The 22,946-nt window shown below is 46.1% G+C and overlaps 4 protein-coding genes across 4 annotated transcripts; 3 read left to right on the top strand and 1 right to left on the bottom strand.

Moving 5' to 3' along the window:
• Positions 1 to 520: 520 nt before the first annotated feature.
• LAJ45_00109 (uncharacterized protein) lies at positions 521 to 1,535 on the top strand (the record flags this gene model as incomplete). Its single annotated transcript, XM_046109711.1, has 6 exons — positions 521 to 570; positions 738 to 810; positions 919 to 938; positions 1,004 to 1,066; positions 1,133 to 1,204; positions 1,262 to 1,535. The coding sequence occupies 6 exons, from the start codon at positions 521 to 523 to the stop codon at positions 1,533 to 1,535; spliced, it is 552 nt and encodes a 183-aa protein (XP_045976404.1).
• Positions 1,536 to 5,585: 4,050 nt separating this feature from the next.
• On the top strand, positions 5,586 to 7,727 carry LAJ45_00108 (uncharacterized protein; the record flags this gene model as incomplete). Its single annotated transcript, XM_046109710.1, has 10 exons — positions 5,586 to 5,735; positions 5,802 to 5,867; positions 5,962 to 5,986; positions 6,040 to 6,145; positions 6,241 to 6,317; positions 6,517 to 6,621; positions 6,676 to 6,953; positions 7,018 to 7,303; positions 7,364 to 7,624; positions 7,672 to 7,727. 10 exons carry the CDS (start codon positions 5,586 to 5,588, stop codon positions 7,725 to 7,727), a joined length of 1,410 nt encoding a protein of 469 aa, XP_045976403.1.
• A 2,696-nt stretch (positions 7,728 to 10,423) lies between these two features.
• On the bottom strand, positions 10,424 to 12,092 carry LAJ45_00107 (uncharacterized protein; the record flags this gene model as incomplete). The annotated part of the gene is made up of 3 exons (XM_046109709.1): positions 10,424 to 10,923; positions 10,997 to 11,730; positions 11,794 to 12,092. 3 exons carry the CDS (start codon positions 12,090 to 12,092, stop codon positions 10,424 to 10,426), a joined length of 1,533 nt encoding a protein of 510 aa, XP_045976402.1.
• Positions 12,093 to 15,510: 3,418 nt separating this feature from the next.
• LAJ45_00106 (uncharacterized protein) lies at positions 15,511 to 15,747 on the top strand (the record flags this gene model as incomplete). The annotated part of the gene is made up of 1 exon (XM_046109708.1): positions 15,511 to 15,747. One exon carries the CDS (start codon positions 15,511 to 15,513, stop codon positions 15,745 to 15,747), a length of 237 nt encoding a protein of 78 aa, XP_045976401.1.
• Positions 15,748 to 22,946: the final 7,199 nt, after the last annotated feature.

Here is a 22,946-nt window from a genome sequence, read left to right as displayed (position 1 = left end):
GGATAAATGGGCAGAGAGTGGAAGATAAAATAGTTGGATGGAGGACGAGTAAGATACAAGATGGTGAAAGAAAAATAATCAGTGAAATGTGCATGAGAGAGAACAGGCGAGCGGAAGATCAATAACAACATCAATAAACCCAGGAGAAAAAGAATACTGCCGAGTGACACGGGATCACATACCTACGAGACAGACTTAAACCGACCGCTCCTTCTTATTGATATCCTTATTCTTCGACTTTGGCTTCCTCTAAGGTCTTCCCATTCCCCTTCTTCCCCTCCTCTTTCCCGCACAGCAACCCCCCAGACAACCCACAACTCTCAACCCACACAACTTCTCCCCTCTCCCCTTCACCACAACCAGCAGCCAGAAATAACAGCAGCGCTTTTCTTTGACTTTCACCCCAAGGAAGTTCTCTAACCAGCCAGCCATCCGACCGCCGGAACCTGTTTTCCAGTGTCTATCCAACCCATTCTCGTCGTCCGTCGCTGTCGGCAGATCTCCCATACCAACAACCATCATGTCAGGCTTTTTCCGTCGCATCTATGAGTATCTGCTCAGCCTCTTCTGGTATGAATACCCTATCACTTCGATTCGTTGTTCATAAACTTTAGATTTTCTTCACAACCAAATGTTTTGGGAGGAAACAAACAAAACAGCAAACTCAGATATGGCGTCATGTGCCAAACTCGGGATCAAATGCAACTCGTAGGGCTGACTGGCTGCGTTTGAAACAGGCTGACAGAAATGGATATCACGATGATCGGGCTACAAAATGCCGGAAAGACTTCCTTGCTGCGGGTTCTAGCTGTAAGTCTCAGCCTTTGTGGAAGTTCTCTGCGCTCTGGCTATGCCATATCTTCGGGGTGTAAAGTCGTGTCGGAGCATTAACCGCTGACTCTTCAATCTGTTCGTTAGGGTGGGGAGTTCACCATCGAGTGCGTATACCTTATATGTCGCCTTCTTCAATGGTCCGAGCGAGGTAATGCTGACATTGCCTCAGTTCAATCCCCACAGTGGGTTTCAATATGAAAAGGGTACAAAAAGGTCACGTCACTTTAAAATGGTCCGTAACTTAGTCTAGCGCACCCAGCCTTCGAAACAAAACTAATATTCCTGCTACTTGTGACAGCTGGGATCTCGGCGGTCAACCCCGTTTTCGCTCAATGTGGGAGCGCTATTGCCGGGGTGTTAACGCTATAGTGTAATTCCTCTAATAGTCTACTTTAGTCATAGATTTCGCGCTGACAATTTGGGAAAGCTTCATCGTTGATTCTGCCGATACAGAGTCCCTCCCAATAGCTCAAGAGGAGCTTCACAATCTCCTCCAGAAGCCGATTCTCGATGGCATACCTCTGCTAGTCCTCGGCAATAAATCCGACCTCCCCGATAAAATCGGCGTGGACGACTTGATTGAGGCAATGAACCTAAAGGATATCACCAACAGAGAAGTCAGCTGCTACGCTATATCAGCCAAAGAGGAAACGAATTTAGATGCAGTTCTGAACTGGTTAATTGCCAGAGCGAAAAAATGAATGAGATATGAACATCTTCCAATTGAATTGAGAAGAATTGAGAGATGACGAGGAAAGTATGATGGGAATGTATGTGGGGGACAGAGGGGGATCGGGCGTGATGACCTTTACGACCATACGCGATATCACATTCTGCATACATTAGCTGTTAATATTTTAACTCACCATTTCTTTCAGATGAACTAGTTGGAATTTGGAACGACCATCAGACAAACGATTTACGATATACCATCCTCCGCATGCTACTCGGCTCTATAATCGTTTTAATTTGGTCGTTTAGAGCCATTGTGGGTGTGTGTCTTTTGCTGCAGAAATTTTTTTATCTTTATTTTTCCTTGAGATTATCATTTGGGGATCGATTGTGGTCAGTATACAGGAATTTCTTACCTTTTATTTTCTGTGTCGTTTGGTACTTTGTGATGGGCATTCCCTGTGCTTAACAATCATTTTATGGGAAAACTAAAAAGCGGTGGTTTTGATTTCGGTTTATGGCGGTCCCAAACTTATACTTGATTACCTAAGTCCGCTCATCGATTACTTTATTTGCATCGCTTCCAGTTTTGCTTTGCTATTGCCGCTCATTTTAGAGGATGGATAGGTTTGTTTTATCAATTAGGACGCTTTTATGCTTCACTTAGCTCTTTTATTTCTAGTTTCTCGGTTGTCTGTGTTCTTTGGGGTGATGGCATTCAGTTTTGTTATTTTGTCGTCCCTTCGCTCATACTCGCTAACTATATTGATTCTGAACCACGTGTGTCCTTTTGGCTCTCTCCCTTTGCGCCATCTCCAGCACAACCATCATCTAGTTTAATCTTGGCTAGCTTTGCTTACTCTATTCTATCGATTTCCGATCTTATATCTACCCACGATTTGCTGAGGGTATATTGTGCAGTAACCGGAATCACATTTCCTCTATATCCTGAAAATTTACGCCCCTGAATTATAATGTATCTCGTCCTATTAATACCTAGTGCTTTGCACATGTACTGAGCACACCCACGTGACCGTGCCAGGCGTTCATGCCAGAATGTAGAAGGCGATGTGTATGAATATCCACTTCTTGTGTTGATACATGGGTACATGTATATATCGTGACTCCAAAGGTTCCCATCGTTGATTACATGATTCTAGGTTTACAAGTGTTTCTTTCTATGCCAACGCATATTGATATCCAGCTCACGGTTGCATACATGAGTGAATCATTAATCACTCCATCAATTCAGCTCACGGTTACAGAGGGTCCAGCGAGTGATAAATCATGAAGCAGCGCGAATCTGACCCTCCACCATAACCAGTGATCAAGTTGCTTATGGGAGCTACACTCGACTCAAGATCGTCATTGTCTACTTCCTCATTCAATTACTTACCACACGTGGAAGAGCTATTCCTCGGGCCGCCAGGACGGATATAAATTTTGTAAACTACATAAATATATAGGAACGCCAAAAAGCCTATAGTAGGAGGTGCCACGGTAATTTCTGATAAAACTGAGGACAGGCCTTGACCAGCTGCTCAATTCTTCAGTTCTAGATTTTGGTGTCACATCTTCGGCATTTGGTTAATTTGCATCATTCATATCTGATCCGACGGCTTAAGAGATATCACATGTACATTTAGTTGGTCAATGAGAAGTGAATAACAGCTCATCAATACACCGACTTTATTGCAGTTACATGTGGTTTGCACAATTTTATTTCGGCTTTATAATATGGCTTAAGTGATATAAGTGATCCTGGGGATCTTAAATTATAAAAGTAGTGGGACATCATATATATCGTCAGGAACAGAAGCTCCTTTTGTGCAAACCGTTGAAACATACTATGTAACCCCGACTATTGGCATCTTTTTATTTTATTTTATTTTGTAAAGGTTCCAAGTTTCTAAGGCCATTGTACTATCAACTACATGTGCGGGTTCTAATATTATATGTGACTGTAATTCTGAGAAAATTGTTCAACTTGCAGCGGTAAGTACATGCATTTATCAGTATGCTATTTGTGAAGTTCATTGGTACGGATTTTTTTCCAGTATATATACAACGTATATATCTCTAGCAGCATACAGAGTAAATTCGGATTATACAATTGATGAATTACATGTATCAATCAATCTACGTGTAGTACATGTAATAGGAGTAAGTGAGATTTTAGATGACTACATGTAAGTATGTACATAGTAATGAGCCCTACTGTAAGAAAACCACATCATGTAATATTTGCACGCAAGGAGCATACATGCAGTCACAGGATGAAGGCTTCCTTATATCGTATGTAGATCTGTTTGATAGGCCGGCTTCCTCCATGGCCCCGAGACGATAAGAGTGATACCTACATGTATGTGAAATGCAAGCCTATTTTTCATCTAATGCCGTCATCCGATATAAGGTTTGGCTGGACGCATAACGCTTAAAAACAGAGAGGTCGAATTGGCCGCTGCCTGGTTGGTTGAATTACGAATTGTTCATGGGCCATCAGGGACGCGCAATGCACGGCCACGCCTAATCAGCTCTGGTTGGAGACGAGGATAAAAGATAACCTTAACAAGCAACAAACTATGTAGATACGTTGTAAAGCGGAGAAAAATATGTCTGCATCGTCTCTTAACCTTGCAGCTTCTCAGTCGCCGTTTCAAATCAACTTTAATTGAGAGTTGTTCGTCATGGAAACCCCGGAACTGAGGAATCCTAGAAACACGTTGTGCATGCACGTTAAAAGGGTTTCAAACATTCGTAGATAACAGCCAACCAATCATCCTTCACACTTCTCTCCGTGTTGGAAACTTCTTCTTGTACTTAAGTTAGTGGCTAATATGTCACCAAGACTCACTCACAAAACGAACGTCCCCCCTGAAGATATCGAGATATTGCAAGCGCTCCATCCACGCTCCATCCTCCATCCTCCACCACGCCACTCTCCTCTCCCATGTTTCGAACCCGAGAATCTAATTCGCGGGGTGTCCGACAAACCTCGCTGTATTGGCGCCCGGCTGTGCTCCCGAATCGCTGGTGCGGTAGATCTGCATGTTGAAGTGGGTAGATCTTGCAGTGCAGCCAGCAGCCAGCACTCCTGCAGCAACGAGAGATCTCAACGACAAACAGTGATGAGAAGATTGTGCTCTCTGCATGATCTTTAGCGTGGGGTCTCGTTTTCATTTGTTGGAAAACCTCCGCCCCGAACCAGCGTTTTCTCGAAAGCAGCTGGAGCTGGATATGCCTGCATGGCTCACTATTTTCGAAACACACACACGGTACCTCGGTAGCATCTTCTTGATGATATTGGGACGGGACATCACGGGCGGCGCACGGCTAGGTGGCGCAGGGGGAGGATCAAAGTTTTGCGGTTCTAAGTTCAGCCCCGTGCTCACAATATTTCGGACGTCGGACATACATGTATGTATACTAGATACTACATAGGCATTGTAAAGTCTAGGTGTAAAAGAAAAAAGAAAAAAGAAAAAAAAAGGAGATAAAGACTCGAAAACGGTCAACTCCCGCACGTCTTTTACACATGATGCACTTGGTACAGTTCATCTGAATTGTCCGTGATCAAGAGGTGAGATATTTATAGTTCATCAAGACTGGGAAGCAATTTGACTTGAATCAAATGCGCTAAGTTGAAGGGTACATACCGTGATGTAAATAGGGTTAAGGTGCGGACAGAGAATCATTTACTTTTTCTACTTTAGATTTGGAGTACGAGTGCCAAGCGACATCCCTATTGGGATTCCCGACTCAGTAAGTTAACGAGAACGTGCTGAGATTGGTAGGTTGCTTGGTCGGATGTGGCTGTCCATCAACAGCTATAGTCACTGTCTAGCTGAAACTGGCAGCATGTTATGACCTTGCCCCTGTAGAGTGCAACTGGTTCCATCCGCCATCTTGGTGTACCAACCACAACATATTTGGCCACGATCCTTAACGCAGGGACAGGACATCCACCAAGAATTGCCAACGCACGGATACAGCAAGCTATTATCGCCAGTATCTGTTTTATGCCAAAGATACCTCCTCTCCGGAGAATTCCCTGTGAGGATTAACTATCGTTCCTTCTGATGAACCTAGTCTTTCCAACAGTACTAGTCGGATACCTACAACAGGCATCAATAGTATTTGTGCATTCTCTTCATCTAGCCCTCAACAACCCAGTTACCAACTACATACCCCTCTCCACATCTCAAGCGTTTTGTTTGAATAATTTACGTGTAAGGACTTAAATAACGATTTCTACGATTCACGACCTACGACTTACGACTTACGACAATCATCAGCAAAAGCCATTGCTAAAATCTGCCTGCCGCATCAAAAAAACAATTACTAAAGGGTGTGTGCAGCAGGTACCGCCCAAGGTTACCCCTTTTTTCGACCCTCTTGCCAATTACCAGTGCTCTGAGTGTTTGGCCATGCTTACTTACGCTGGAGTGGTTGCAGGTTAGAAAGGTTCCAGAACAGGCAAGTAAACGTTCGAGTTCCTGAACGCGGTTTTGAGTTCACTTGGTGCAAGATCAGACGATAGCAGTCGCAGGTCAAAGATTGTCCGTGGATTCCTCCGCAGATCTGGGCGGAAACCGGGTTGCGCCTTGGACATCTTGCCAGGTCCAATAAGTAACTATAAGTAGCTACCACAGCCGCAATCCCTTGCTCCTGTTCTCACATTCCAAACGTTCTTTGCAGCATCGCTCACCATCTTCGTGTTTTTCAACTTGACAGAAACTGTCCCACAGTATCTACCACACTCATTTTTAAACTTCTCGATTTACCTTTCAACCGTCGTTTACCGCAGGCTGGTTTACTGCCTTCGGCCACTACTATCATTTGTACAACCTACACATCATCCCGGCCTACCGGATTGCTGTAGCATATACCGTTTTCAGTCAAAATACCAAAGTACCAACACTGCTCTAAGTGTAATCACCATCACTATCATTAATAAAAGCCTCCCTTCAACAACCATAATTCTCTGTTTATATTTGCTATAACATTAAGTCAAAATGCGCTTCTCAATTGCTTCGATCCTGGCTGTTTCCCCAGCTCTTCTGTCGTCTGTAGTCTCTGCGCAGACGTACTCTGAGTGCAACCCGATGTTAAGGCGTAGGTTTATTTCCCACAACTTATTTTTATGATCATCTTACTAATTTCTACTAGGCGACTGCCCTGCAAACCCTGCACTTTCCGGTACCTACGCCCACATCTACGGGGGTGAAGCATCAAGCTTTAAGTACCTCGCTGGAAAAGACATGATTAAATATGGCAGCTCCGACGGTGCCCATTTTAGAGTAGAGAAGAGCAAGGACTCTCCCACAATTGTCAGCAACTTCTATATTATGTGGGGGAAGTTTGAGGTTACTATGAAAGCTGCTCCCGGTGCCGGTATTGTCTCCTCGATAGTCCTACAATCAGATGATTTGGACGAGATAGACTGGGTATGTTACACCAACGGCCAAAAGGTCTAAATCTGAAGACAAATCTAATTGAGTTTCTATCTAGGAATGGCTTGGGGGAAAACCTGATGAGGCTCAATCAAACTACTTCGGCAAAGGAAATACTGCAACCTACGATCGTGGGGCGTTCCACACAGTCGACAGCCAGGCTACGTTCCACAAGTACGGATTGAACTGGACAGCCGAAAAGTTGGAGTGGCTGATTGATGATGTCGTGGTTCGTACTTTGACACCTGCTATGGTGAAGGGCGATTACTATCCTCAGACACCCATGACAGCTAGAATTGGAATCTGGTCTGGTGGTGATTCTGATAATGAGCCTGGTGTTATCGGTATGTACAACATTGCTTTTTCTTCTCCGCCTGTGTCACATATAACTAACATCTATATAGCGTGGTCTGGCGGTCCTACCAACTACAAAGAAGGTCCTTATGACATGATTGTCAAGAAGATTTACGTCCAGGATTACTCTTCTGGCAAAGAGTACAGATACACTGACCAAAGTGGATCTGCCGATTCGATTGAAGCCGTCGGCGGTGAAATCGGCGCTGGACCTCAATCTGGAGCCGGAAATGCAGCAACCGCTACTGGATCCCCATCCGCTTACAACGCGCCTTCAAACAGCGGTCGTCTGCCATCCTCTACATCGAAAAGTGAGGCAACTTCCGGCGCATCAGGAAACAACGCTGACTCCTCGGAGTCCACCCACAACTCGGCCTCGCCCTCGTCGTCCTCGTCCTCCTCAGCTGGAGCTAACGGTGCCGCTTATATCGCAACTGGCGGCAGCAGCAGCGGATCTAGTGAAACCTATACCGGTGCTGCTTCTTCGACTATGGCTGTTAAAACAGCCGGGCTGGCCCTCGCTGCGGCGGGGCTGATTGTTGGGTGGATACTCTAAGTTTAGGGATTTAACGATTTAGAATATAGATGAGAGTTTCATTTTATAACCTGGGTACAAAAGTAAAAAAGAGGGGGGGGTTTTCTTTCGTTTCTTACAGTGGGGTTTCCGTGGGTTCTATTTTCATTCATTTCTTTTTGCATTGGCATAGTGGTCGGCTTATTTTACTAAATATTTCCTCGTTTGGTTTACCGACTTGTATTATGTATTTTTGGGGTGGAATAAGTGTTGTATCTATATAGCCTGTCGTTCATTACCAGTTGGGTCTTTATCATTTTTATTTTTATTGTGTTGATAGGGGAAGCCCGGGGGTGGGGGGGGGGGGTACATTAAGCAGAATTGGTCGACAAGGCATTGAATTAGCATCGATGGCCTTGCGATCAGTCTTGGTCTACTTAGAATTAGGATACCAGAAAATCTTTTGGCACATGTATCTGTACAGTCATCATGAGACTCCATATTCTGTACTTCTTCAACCATTACAAATTGTTTATTTAATCATAGTTTTGGTAATAACCAGCCCTGTGCAAGTACTTGGAAGTTAACAGTACTATCTTTGGCTCGTCTCTACTACTGTCTGTGTTTAGTGGCACTGGTATATATATCCTCGAATCGCTCAAATCCCGCTATAGAGGATAGAAATGAATATAGGGTTAGGGCTGCCTAGACTCAGAGATTAACCTTACAATGAATTATCTTGCTTTTAATACGAATGGGGTAAATATTCCAGAGAGACCACTGGCCGGGATTCAATTTAGACAAGTGATCTTATGTGCGTGCTATCGCTGAATATCTCAGGTTGCCGTTGCAGGATAATCTGATCCTGGAACTCTAAGGACATAACACATAAATTATTGCCCTATGGTGGTTTTCTCGGATTTCTTACGCTCTTCTATACAAATGAGCTTATTGGGGGTATAGGAGCTATTAGAACGTTGGTGGGTATCAAAAAGAATTCCGCGCTTTTACTCGCACACTTTTCCCCACAAACTCGGCGTCATTATACTAACGTGTGTTCCTATGCTTAATAAATGTGAAGCAGACTACATACACGAAGTTGGGTCATTATAAAATTGACCCATGAGTATGTACTCTATGTACTTAGTACATGTATGTATTGGTACATCCTGTAAAGCCAGGAGCGGAAATTGCAGTCCCAGGGGAACGGCCGAAAGGTTACCGCCGAGAGAAATAGGTTTCAAATAACCGATCCCAATCGAGGCTCTTGGACACTGCCTGCTGACTAGGACCTGTGGAGAATGAGTCCTGAAGCCAAATGACTATAATTCTATTTCTATGTGCTTTCATAATTGTAAGATGCTCATCTAAAAACAGTACTAGCGTCGCGCCAAGACCTTAATCAGCCTCATGTAACAACCAAGCCTCCACATCCAGGTTCTCAGCGATCATTGGCCCTGATATTGTGCGTAAACCGCAGCAAATAGGCACAGCGCCTTCTGTACAAACTCAGGAAAGGTGATGAGCCTTTTCGCAGCCAAAACACGGACAAATATGGCCGTATTTTTTTATAAATAGAAATTACGGGAGTAATAACATAGTTCGTTACAAAACCTTAGCAGCTAGAAGTATGAGCAGTAGTAGTTAACTCTTTTTTGCTTGTATTCAGCCCCTGTACCTTTCTGTAACAATTAGTGGTAGAAAGCCGTGGCACGCGGGGGAAACAACCTGCATGTACAGTTAACGCTGTGGGCGTTACCTTACACCTACTATCTATTTATGTCAAAGTTAGAGCAGTGTTTATCAATTTTGAGCTAACATCAACAGTCTAGTAGGGTCTGAAGAGCGGCCTACCAGACGAATAGAGGGATAGAGTCTAGTAACGAGGCAAGTTTCAATTTGTACCTCCATTAGTCGCCACTGTAGTTGTGGCAAAAAGAGTATCCATCACGGGAACAGATACAACATGTGCGTTGCGTTAGTCCAGAAATATCCTCCTGCGGTATTCATTCAGGCTACAGATAAATTACTTTGGGGAAAATTTCCACTAACACGGTTCCCAGGTTTTAAAACGAGCAAAAGATGAGATAACATTGAACTATCTGTGGCTGTCGACAGAAATTCAAGAGGAACAAAGGAATTATATTTCAGGATAGACAAGTCTATTGTCCAAGTAGGTGAGAATTTATTCTCCGACAAGAAAGCACTAAAACTTGAACAGTGACATAGGAAATCATTCGCTTTGTTCGTGTGTGTGTGTGGGTTGCCTGCTACCCGACATTCCTTAGAGGAGATCTTACAGGAAAGAGAGAGAAAAGTTCCGTTGGGATTATAAAGGAAATTGGGCGCAAAAGAACCTGACTGGAGGAGAATTAAACGTAGTAATAGAAATGAAGGAAGAGAAGGAGAAAGAAAACGACCGATAAGCGAAACCGATATTCGAATAGATAATTCCCCAAACACCAACAAACTTCATGCGAACAAATGAAAATAGGAAGATGTATTCGTACCTCATTCAAGAAAAGATTCTTAAATCCCGAGCAAATACTCTGATTGAGTGACTGATCGACTAAGAGACTGACTGAATGGCTTGAAATCAATTGTGGTATCCAGCGCCAACTTCAACATTTAAGCTTTCCATTGTCCCACTCCTCCCTTGTCGTACAACTATTTCATGTCCGACAACCGCCGCTCCTGCGCCCATTTCCCAATCCCTCCTGATCTCTTCAAGAACCTTCTCGCACCAAAGCCTAATATCCTTGTCAAAGGCCCTCCATCCGTCTTCGGTACCATTAACCACCGCCATCACATCAAACTGCATCCTAATCTCCCATCTAATTTCAGCCGCTTTCTTCCAAAATTTCAGGTTTTCTGCTAATCTATAAGGCTTTGTGAACTCGGTATGATAAGTTCCTATCTGCCCAAAAGGTCGTTTCGAGCGGCGAACTACGGCATTGTGTATCAATATCAGCCGTAAGCCTGATTGTAGAGCCAAGAGAAACGGAGTTGGAAGAGTTGGCGTCTCTGTGCTTGGTGTGGCGGGAGGTAGGTGTTCCGTGGAAGAGTCAAAGTAAGACAAAAAAAGGCGGTTCCGATCTGCCGAATCTTTGTTAATAACGGGGCCCCAATAATTGTTTAGCACTCAATATTGGACTAAAGCTATACGAACCCATTTCTCGTCCTTCCCATTCGCCCTCTAGCCATTCTCTTCCCTTTTTGCGCATATCAAAGATGGCCTTCTCTTCCGCAGACAAGGATTCCTCCACGCTCCCAATCCAGCTAACTACAGAGTCCTTCTCTTCCGCCTTCACCCCGCCTTCAAATTTCCGCTGAGCCATGCTTTTCAATATATCCAGAATAGCCAGGAACTTTTCCCGTAGGGTTTTATCATCCTTCGTTGAAAGAAGAAGGGAAGAATCTGTTGTGATATAATAAGCCTTAGCCGCTCTGATCGCAGAGGTTGCTAGTTCTACGAGTTGGGTTCCTTGAAGCTCGTTAAACCCAGGAGGCAGCTCAATCTCGCTGCTGTTATCGCCGCTTTCCTGACCTCCAGTCTTCTGAGGCACTACAGGACTTTGAACCCAGGCCACCCTGGTAGCAGATAAAGCACTCCTCAACCGTTCCCGTAGAACAGATGGATCCGGCGTTGGTGGTATTGACTTTGTCTGAGGGTTATATGTCGAGGTTGTGGGTGGGAGCATTGAGGATTCATCATAATCGAAATCATCAAGCATTTCTGATTCTGTAGGCGACTCTGAGAAAAATTCCTGCTCACAGGGTCCAAGAATATCGGGAGATGACCGAAGTGAGGAGTACGTTGAGTCCTGGAGAAGCGATGCCGAGCTTGTGTCTAATGTCAGTTGGTTTGACGATTTCCGGGAGCTTTGCTTTGTCTGAAGACCACTATATACGTAAAGCGCTTTCAGTATGAAAACCAAAAATTAATGGGAGTTTCTGTTAACTCACGCTCCCTTCCCATCCAAAAGGCCTGTTTTAGCAAAAAAGTATTGCAAGTGAGTTATACTCCCAAGAGCCATGACGCTTTCCCGTGACCTGGCGGATGTCGAGAACTCTGTCCCTTGTGGCCGCATAAAACCCCTCTTCCTGGTCGTGGTGTCGCTGCGACCGCCTAGCGAAGATCTAGCCGATGAAGAAGAAGATGTGGTGGAGGAGGTAGACGCGATTCTTCTTAACGGGGGAGCCGAGAACCCTTGAAATGGAGGAGTCGTTGGAGGGGTATTAGTGATATTTGGAGTGGAGGCCATTGTGGGTGAGGTTAAGGACTTCGTAGGTGTTGTGCGAGGTGACGAAACAGGCGTTTGGCCTACGGACGACATTCCTTCTGGATATCTACAAACTACAGCACAGAATAGGCGAGGGAGTAAATAGATTGTGCAAAATGCACATAAGTTGAATGTATAAGACTACAGAATCAAAGGTGAGGGTGTTGAGGCGCTGATAGGAAATGGTAAAAAGAGGTGGGGAACCAGGGTAGAGTGAAGTCAGGGAAAGGGTGGACTGAGGATAGGTATTATGATGGAATACCCTTGGAAAAGAAAGAATGAATGGAAGAAACTATGGAGTCAAATCAGAGAAACGAGTGAAAAGAAGAAAAAAAAATAAACAATACCGATTATGGATATGTGTTGGAAGGGAAGGAAGAAGGGAGAGTTTGAAAGGTTGCTCGTTTGGTGGTTCGAGAACTCCCTAAGACATGATTTAACACATAAAAGTGCCTCAAGCCACTCAGGGGTCATCAAACGGCAAAACCCTTTGACACTCGCTCTGCATCCTCGAATGTGGGAGCCCGGAGCACACCAGTAAAATCACCGGAAATTTGCAGATTCCTAGCGATAATCTCGGAGCCGGGTTATTTGTGGCTCCTTTCTTTTCTTGCCTGCAGAACAGGAGTGCGTGCATTTCCCCGCAAAATATGCCGGGTATGTACGAACGACCCATCCTCGCAAGTTGTCAACCTCCGAAATAAATTTTGATCACGCAGCAGCTTGTCGGTTGAACATACACCAAGAGTAAGTATGTAGAGTAGAGTCAATGTATCGCGCTAACTTATTGAAATGGTGCTTGGCCAGTTACTCGGTCCACGACGCTGACAATACCTACATGTATTCAATAACAATTAACATAAAGTCTCATAAGCTTAGTTTGAGGTAGTGACGGTCTAGAGTATGTAGGTACCACATGCACATCTTCATTACCTCATATGACGGTACCTACCCGCCCCCAACAGATATAACAGATATCTACATATGTATCCCTACGACCGGGTCGAAAGAGATGGGACGCACACGGAGGTACTAATGGCGTCAACGAGACCTGAACTGCTGGGACCTGGACTGTTGTTACCTCATCGTTCCCAACACGCCTGGTGGAATTTTAGCAGGCACCAACAGCATAGAGTTCGAATTCTACAACCTGCAGTGTATGTAGCATCATAGGCTAATAGGTAATACTAAAGGTTTTTATCTAATTGAAGAAAAGATCACCCAAGTTCGCAACCCCGAGCAGACACAAAACTTAGCGATAATAACATAGTCTCATGTTCTCATAAAGGGCATTTGCGCTACCGCCGGTACAGTGCGGTTCATATGAACATGGTCATTCATTATACTGCTTAGAGTGCTTGTTTGGCCTGTAGCCTAACAATAACTTTAAAGCTCTCTAGCTCTAGGGGTATCTTGGTAACATTGACGGTTGTTCATCCAAGGCGCCAGATATAAACAATGTATTTTCTGCGATAGGGGAGAGGCAAGAACTGGGCCCCGCGCTCCTGAGACGAAGGGATGAAATGGATCAAAGAATCATTTCCACCAAGTTTATCCCGTCAGATAATCCAGATGGGGCAAAACTAAAGTAGACGCCCCTGATAAGGAGGTTTCGCTCATCAATCAACCTATGCGCAGAATCCTCCTGGTGGTAGTAAATCACCCAAGTCATATGTAGCCATTGTAGGTATTCAAGCAATAGGGTGAGTGGGCTGGGTAAAGGTCTTATTATATAAAGAGCCATGACTCATGAGTTAAAATAGGTCGGGAGAGAAGTGGGTTTATATTCGAAAAGATTTAGGGGTACATATAGGTTCAATGGATCAAGTGATATTCTATGACTCATTAGAAGTTCCATAGTATGTATTTATTTATTTATTTATTTATATATTTATTTATTAACACTGATAAATGTATGCACCGGAAAAAAAATGTGGAAGTGTAACAACACTAAACCTGATTTGGAAGGAATTTCCTAAAGCAATTCTACACAGTTTTTTCTATTTTTTTTATTTTTTATTTTTTATTATATATTTTTTAAATATCTTATTTAAAAATGTTATTTAAAAATATATTTAATTTAGATCTTTATTTATAATATTATTTTTATATATATTTTGTATTTATATTCATGTACGATTCAATAGGATTTGAATTTAAAATTATCAGATTGCACTGATTTTTTTATATTAAGAATCTTACTTAATTGTTTTTAACGTCGGAAAAATAGATCTTGGAAAAACAATTCGGAAATCTATAATCGAAATCTTCAAAAATTTTCAAATAGTGAGTTTTTAAAATGAGTTTCGCTGAATCCTATATGTTTTGTCAACCGTTTGGAAATAAGTTTCATGGAGTTTTTGTAATGACGTAAATTATTCACATTATTCATTTTTATTATAAATTATTAATGGTAAAAGAAAACTGATTTCAATCATTTGAGCACAAATATATCAGCGAAAAATCAGGCGCTGATATGTAATTAGCTGTTACTGGTTGCTAATTTCACTAATTCGGCCTCGCTGCGCTCCGTATCGCTTCGTCTACCCGTGTTTTCATCGTATCAGAAATTACCAGTCATTTTTTGCTGATCTATTTGGTCTGAAATGGGATATGTCTTGTACTTACTCCCGATTAGGTAAGGCAGTGGCAAATGACGTCAAATTTGACGGATCACATTTTGAGGATCCACACCTTCATACACACATCCCAGCTCCTATCTCACATCCTACCTCCATGCTTACCTCACCTTCTACTTCACCTTTTACCTTGATAGCTACCTTCTACCTGCCTTGGCGCTTACCTTTTACCTACCTTGTCGTCTGGATACGTATATACCTACCTTTGTAGTTTGACGCCCGTATTGACACTGCTACAGACTTCTACAAATAGACGCCCAAATTGAAACCCAATCGACACCCAATTGACGCCCAAATCGATGCCCAAATTGATGCCCAAATCGACGCCCAATTGACGCCCAAATCGATGCCCAAATCGATGTCCAAATCGACGCCCAATTGACGTCCAAATTGACGCCCAAATTGGACACCAAATCAACGACTACATCAGCAAGCTCGCCTATTACCCAGGGCGCAGCCCCTACGTCCTAGTGGGCATTCTGCGCCACGAGCGCCCAGCGCGTCCGGCACCGCCAGAGTACAACCTTCGCGCCAGGCTCCGCCGCAGGACCGTCCCACTCTCTGGGACCGCCAGGAGATATGGCTCACGTCCGGAGGGCACTCGCCAATGCTCTGGTCGCCTGGGCCGCCATGAGATTCGCTCCCCCTCCGGAGACGCTAGGATGGAGTGACTCCGCCCACAGCACCTAAGAACTTTTGCTTCTTTTGATTACGTCAGTAGTACACGCGAGCACTTCCCAATGCTCTCACAGTTTTCTTGAATGCTCTCACGGCACGACGAATGCTCTCACGGCACGGCGAATGCTCTCACGGCACCGCGAATGCTCTCACGGCACCGCGAATGCTCCCGCGAACGCTCCCGCGAAAGCTCCCGCGAACGCTCCCGCGAACGCTCCCGCGAACGCTCCCGCGAACGCTCCCGCGAACGCTCCCGCGAACGCTCCCACGAGGGCTTCCGCGAGTGCTCCCAGAGCACTCACCAATGCTCACAGAGCTGAGGCATTCGTCATACCCACTCAAGGTGAGGCAACCCTCATTTGGGCTCCTTTGGATTGATACACCGTCCTCAAAGGATAGGAAGGCCGCACCAGTCCCTCAAAAGATATCTAACGTGGGTATCCTCAACGCCGCTGTACGGTCAGTCGCGGGATACTGATACGAGCACTGTCCTGTATACTGGTGACGACTACCCAACCTTTGACGGACGTGTATGTTTCTGTCGATTCGTGAAAGGCATAATTAGCCTTGAGGTTGAGGCCATGGTACGGCTCGTCTGAAAAGCTCAATGTCCATGCATAAGCAGCAAACATGGACTGGCATTGACCTCCTGGAGCGAGCTTGCTGGATAGCCAGACTCAGATACTGAGCGGCCGAAACTTTACCTCCTTCTTCCAATCCGCATGCATAGCAGAACGACACGAATTTTGAATTAGAGAGTCCAATTGGGTCTAACGTTCCTAGAGCACTCAAGAATGCCCTCACGGCTTTACAAGTATTCAACTAAATTCATTCCACGTACGCAAGTCTATCCTAGTATTTACCAACCAATTACCAGTCTCCACCTCAAACAAATGGGCCATTCCCAATATACTCCGAATATTAACGACCCACATCCTCTTCCTCCTCCTGCTACAAACCTTCAGGAGCCCATGTGAGCTATCAGCGATACCACGATCCTTTGCCTCGAGTAGCTCCACTATACATAGTCTATGTGCTCGCCCCCCACTGTCCCGCAGCTTGAACAAAGCCTCGACACGTCCTGGTAAGCGTCCCCGAAACACTCCCCACTCCTCTGAGGACGCTACCGACACCCATACCCAATCCTTTCTTATTTTCCCTTTCCTAAAAGCCGCGTTTCCCGTACACCTGATATTGTGAACCTCGTACACCTCAGGTCTTTGGAAGATTGGTATCGGAACCTGCAAACATGTGAACATCTCCACCCAGCGCTCTAAAATGCTCTCAGAGCTTCCGGCAAAGCTTTGAGAGCATCCCGCATCCTCTGCATACTCCTTTATCAGGCGATATAACGTGGTATGGCTTATTTGCAGTCCATCCGCAATATTGAAAAGTCTTTCCGATTTCGTGGAGGGGTTGCAAAGACGCTTTAGAGGCAGTCGGCCTTCTACTATGGATCGTTCATTTGGTGTTTTTTTCCGGTCTTCGATTTTAAAAATCTCAAGTAACTCCTTCAGGTTATCTCGATGGCTCCAAAGGATGTCGTCAGTGCTCTCAGGACCTCCAACAATGTCTTTCAGATTCAGCATTCGAATCTCTAACGCCAACCGCCGCCCCCCATAGTCCAGTATCTGCGTTGCAGCATCGACCTTGTTGGATGCTCCGTATGCCTCTTTTATCTGACGTACATGGGCGAGTTCGCTGATGTCGGTGGAGTACTGGGGAATGCTCCCAAAGCGCTCGACATGTTCCCGATAGTGCGTTAACACGTGCAATTTGATGAAGTTGAAGTGAGACCTTTCCCGTATCTCGCGAATCTCCTCCAAACCTCGCTGAGCGCTCTGGGAGCCTGAGGTCTTCACAGCTTTTGTCCGATCTCTCGCATCCTTAACCGTCCTCTTGTACGCCCGGAATTCTAAAAAGATATCCTGTGCTTATGGAAATCCTCGAGATAGCTCTCCATATAATTCAGTGTGCTCGTCGTATGACTCCCATACTGCGCCATTAAGTGGAAGTCGATTAAGCCTCGTACACATTTCAATGCCTTTGCGAAGTCGCCCCTGACAGCCACCCCCGGGTTTCTCAAAGCAGCCGCGAGTGCTCCAAGAACGACCCGCCCCAGATTTCTCATCTCCTTCCCTTGCCATTGGGTTGTGGCACGATATGCCTTGTTCGGTACTACCAGTCCAGGGTAAGGCGCAATCGAGGCCCAAGCCTTGTCAAATTCCTCCAATCGATTGTGCTTCTTCAAGAAAGCCTGAACCCACTCCATCATGTGCTTCAACATCCCTAGGTGATATTGTGCAGAATGTCCGGTTTGTTGAGATCGTATGGATTAACCCTCGGCATACCCCAGAAAGCATTGAAGAGTGTCTTTACTGAACTCGCGACAAGGTATTCCACCGGTCCCAGGTTTCCCGGGTTCTCCCTGAATAGCTTTACCCTCTCCCGGTAATCCTCGTGATCGCGCGTAGGGCTCCGGCGAGTGCTCCCAAGACTGTGGAATTCCACCTCGCATCTTGGACAAGAGCTAGTACTAATATTTTGTAAGTTTGAATGCTCAGGTTGATCAGCGATCCAACCCGACAACACCGGAAAGCATAGACGTTCGTACCCATCGGCGCATGCGATTAGCTCGCCTTCCTGAGAGCACTCCCGAATGCTCTGAAAGATCTCCCCAAGGGCGCGATGCAGCGCCATTTGACTCTGACGTCGTAAAGCGGAATTAGCGAGTGAGTTCTTCCCGAGCTTAGGTGGGACTGGCAGTAGCCCTAGGAGAATTAACGAATGCCCGGTGGGCTTGCTCCGGACCGATGACTTGATGTTCCCGATGGTAAGATAGATTGGCCAGGCTTTCTTGTCCCCACTAAAATTTGTCAAATGTGTGCCATCTGACGCGCATATAATTGGTACCACAGTCGACCCCTCCGGTAAGGTATTCTGTCCAGAAAGCATTAGCGACTGCCTCTAGAGCACTTGTGAGGCTTACCAGACCTGCGTCTCCCACCACCAATCTCCCGTATGCATTTCCCCGTACATTCTCTCGCCAGATTCATTATGCTCTACCACTGGCGCGTACACCAATGACTCCCGAAAGGCCCGTTGGCCTAGAAGATATCGCACAATTACCATTGGATCCCGGTAATAGTAAGGGATTTTCTCTCCCCCAATATCCACCTCCGAATGATGCCAGCTCGCCTTTCCCAATATGTCATTCATTTCGTCCAACCTCTTTATAAAACCTCGCCCAGTCCTGTAGGAGCATTCGCCACTGCTTGACGGAGCGTGTAGAAAGAAACTGTCGATATTTCCTTGTGAGGCCTTCGACAGTATGAAATAACGTGCCATTCTAAACTCGTATGCTGAGTTGAATGGGTGCCACGGGTATCGGAGAAGGTTTTGTGAGCATTCGTCGTAGTCCTCCGAGCGGTAGAGACGCTCCCCAGCACCCTCGTAAATCGTTGTCGCTGCCTCATGCCTATTTGCATCTCCATCTGTCTCTTCCATCATAAAATATGATTCGGATTCCAGATCTGAATTATTATCGGGATCTTGGTCATGATAATTGATACTGTTGCTCTCCGAACTATCCGAGTCGTCATGGGCATCTGAATAGGAATCGTGAATGCCTTCCGGGCTGTCGTGAGTGTCATCGGGTGCCTCTTGATCGCGCTCCAGGAGTAAAAATTGGTTTCCCAGCCATTCATCTGCTTCAAATGGATGTGTAGTTCGAAGATGTTTATCGAAGTTCGCGGAGGAGCTGTACCGCTTGCTGCAAAAGGGGCAAGACGATTTCATTGAAGTCTCATGATGCTAGCAAAGCACTCCTGAGTGCTCTAAAAATTTGGTTTCTGCCAAGGCCGAGGAGGCTCTTTCCTGCAGGTGCTGCTGCAGAGTGCTCGAATGATTTGATTTGTCAGCCAATGAGGCTCCTCTCACCTGCACCCCGGTCGGCAAGGCTGATTTTCAATACGAGTCTGATGTCATACATCACCAACCTAATACAAACATCAACACCAACACGAAGAAACACCCACCACCCCAATCAGGCGGCCAGTTATGCTAGATTCTATCGCCCTGAGCATCTGCACTCTCTCCCTGAGCACTCGCGGAGTCTCTTCAGATCGAGACAGTGTTCTCAGCGCCAAATTCAACACTAATATCGACTACGAGCTCAAAGAATACATTCTCTCCGAATCAGCTTCCTAGAGGACAGAGTACCAACACCAACAAGAACACAAGCACCAACCCCAACACCAGAATGTTATCGACGTCACCATTGGTACCGTCAGAGCATCCCCGAGTGCGCCTGGAGCATTTAGATCAACGTCATATATTGAAGCAAACATTGAGTACGAGCACCCTCGAGTGCTTCTAGAGCATTCGTGGGTGCTCTCGGAAGCGTGATAAGCTCAAGAAAAAAGCTGATCGTACTCGGTTTAAGAGCACCCCTCCCTTCCTTCAAGTTCGTGAGAAGTTCCTAACCACCTTCAAGCTCTCCTCTACCTATCACTTCAAGTTTTCCATTGCTTTCAACATTACCTGTTGAAATCTCATCCTTCAAGTTCCTCCGTTTTCAAGCGATTTAACCTTTGCAATCTTTATAAATAAGATGGTATTTCTCTCTCCTAATCCAATTAATTTTAGAACCATACTCACCACAGTGATACATTAACATTATCAGACTCCAAACACCGCTCAGAGCACTCCCGGTAGCTCACAGAACATAAATCAACTTCCCAATAAGAAGCGCTTGCGTGACATAGACGAAGACGATAACGAAAAGACCCACCGAAAAACCAAGAAACACAAATCGTCCCGAAAACATAAGAAACACCGAACTTCCTCAGGTCGCAAATCGTCCGGCAAAACTGTCAAGCCTATCCCGGAGGAGATACCAGAAACACCCCCTAAGCAGTCGCCAGTGCTTTCCGGGTTCACCCCGATCAACAAGAGCCGAAAACAAAACCCTGTACCTCCACCAATCCGGACTGAAACCCGGACTCCGCCAAATACTAACCTAGCTCCATCGGACACTGAAGGGATCTTCCCGAGTAACTGGGGAGCAACCCTAACTGATTCCGACTCCTTTCCCGACTTTAGGTCCGAACCCTCTGAACCATACATAAGTGACGATCAAGACCCAGCAACAGGTCCAGCAACAGGCCCACTAGCAGCAGTCTCCACTGCTTCCTCAGCACGCAGCAGTGCTTCACCAGAGGCCCTTGTACGGACGACCGTACTTAGGGTTAGTGCTACCCCACCAGCACCCGCTAGTGCTCCACAAAAGAACGTTGCCCGGAAGACCATAGTCCCAAGTCAAGTTCTCACTCGGTCCAAGTCTAGTGCAGTCCGCTCAACAGGCCCAGCAACAGGCCGCTCAACAGGCCCAGCAGGCTCTACTACTCCCTCACCAGCACCCGTCAGTGCTCCACCGAAGGTTCTTGCACCGGAGACCCCTACATTCAAGCCCCGACGCCCCTCTCGGTTATTTTCTAGTGCAAGCCCGTCCGAACTAATAGACCACCCCTCACCAGTACGACAGAGACGAATTAGACCCGAGCCATCGCCGATTGTCCAAGAGACATCCCCGAGTGTTCAAGAGACATCCCCGAGTATTCAAGAGACATCCCCGAGCTCGACCGCATTCAAGATGACTCAAGCAAGCAAAGCGAAGATGACTTTAGGTCTACTCAACCTACCTAAAGTGTACACCAGCATCCGCAACAGCCTAAAGGCGGAAATGCAAAATGTGGGTTGGGTCAATAAAAGCACGTCCGGTATGACTGCGTTCAATGCCCTATGCCTTTACTTGATGAACTTGCCCTCCTTCAACGGTTTTCTGACAATTTGGACTGGGGGTGACTCCGATGCCCGTAGAGCACTGGCGAGTGCTCTACAGTGGCTCATCGCAGATGTTGGTATGAAGGATAGGTTATCAAGGGGACAGGGAGACCGTCAGTTCAAAGAGGCTGCCGGTGATAGTGATGATGATGATGACGGCGGTGGTCAGGCAGCCGGAAGACGCTCTCGCAAAGGGAAAGAGCGTGCAGTACCTCCGGAACTCGTGCGACCTTCCATAATGGTTACCGTGGTGGACCCCGGTGCTCTAGGGGCATTCTTTATGCTCGTCCCACTACCTACTTATGACTGGAATGATCCCCTGAACGAACCTTCGTTCATCGGAATTTTGACCAAGATAACTTTCCCCGAGCTATGCAACTTGATCCTGAAGCACACCGCACCCGGCAGAGCAGTCAGGACTATCTGGGGGGCAATTGAGAATGTCCCCCCGGCAGCTGTTCCTCCCGTTCGGCCGGTGGAGGTACAAATTACCGATTCAGAGGAGCTCGAAGGTTGGTTGAAGAACAGCAATGCCAGGCCTCGGAGGATATTGGCGGTCCTCCACAGAGCAGGCGCGGGTGCTAACCTGGGTGGTGCGGAATCCCCCCCGTTGAACCCGGCTTTCCCTCACGTTGAGGAAGATGATTATAGCATGATCGATATTCCTGCAGAGGATTCGGATTACGAGGAGGGAAAGCACCGGATAAATGCCAAAGGACTGAGGGTATATATGCCTAGAACTGATGCCAGTAATCAAAGGCTAATTCAGACTCTTGTTAGGCGTCGCGATAGACAGCAGGATGCTATCGACGATTTAGACCCCAAATACCTTAGGAAGTATCCTTTGGGTGTCGGGGTTGCTGACCCAAACTTCTTACAGGGGACGATCTGGACACCTGCCGGGATAGCAGCCAAGAGAGCTGCTGACGCACTCGCGGCTGCTGGTGCTGGAGGTGGTGGTGGTGGTGGTGGAGGTGGTGGTGGAGGTGGTGGTGGTGGAGGTGGTGGTGGTGGTGGTGGTGGTGGTGATGGTGGTGGTCTAGGACCTCCACCGCCTCCGGGCGGACCTCCTCCGCCTCCGGGCGGCGGTGGTGGTGGAGGACCAGCTGGAGGCGGTGGTGGTGGTGGTGGTGGGCCAGCTGGAGGCGGTGGTGATGGTGGTGATGGTGGTGGGCATCATTAGTTCCCTTTGGTATAATCTCTAACTTCCCTTCCTGCGGAATTGTCACTAACCTTTTAATAGTTGTTAGGATTACTCCCTGAGCACTCGTGATAGCTATTGAGGTGCGGTACGATTTGGTGTTTTGGATTTCCCTTTGTCTTGCGAGAGTATATCAATGGATGGGTCATATCGGATAGGATTAGATTAGATTAGATTAGATTAGATTATTCCAGGTAGTAACTGCACTGCTTTTATTTCAAAGTCGAATCAAACTCCTAGATTGCTCTCAGAGCACTCGGTACCACTTCAGAAAGTGCAGTAAAACGAGTGATGATAAATGATGCGGTTGAGTGCAGAAATTGTGGTAACATAGGATTATCCCTGCCGTAAGAGGATTAACGGTGCAAATTTTTCTTGATTAGCGGCGCAAATTTTCTCGCCAAGAATTGATTTCTAATCGAAGATATCGCGAGTGCTCCTAGAGCACTGCGGATATTCCTGCCAGTCATCAGA

This window comes from Morchella importuna (assembly GCF_003444635.1).
Source record: "Morchella importuna strain M04M26 chromosome Unknown Morimp01GS001, whole genome shotgun sequence".
Classification (NCBI taxonomy): domain Eukaryota; kingdom Fungi; phylum Ascomycota; class Pezizomycetes; order Pezizales; family Morchellaceae; genus Morchella; species Morchella importuna.
The sequence above is the reverse complement of the archived record's forward strand: the minus strand, read 5'-3'. Positions and strand labels throughout refer to the sequence as shown.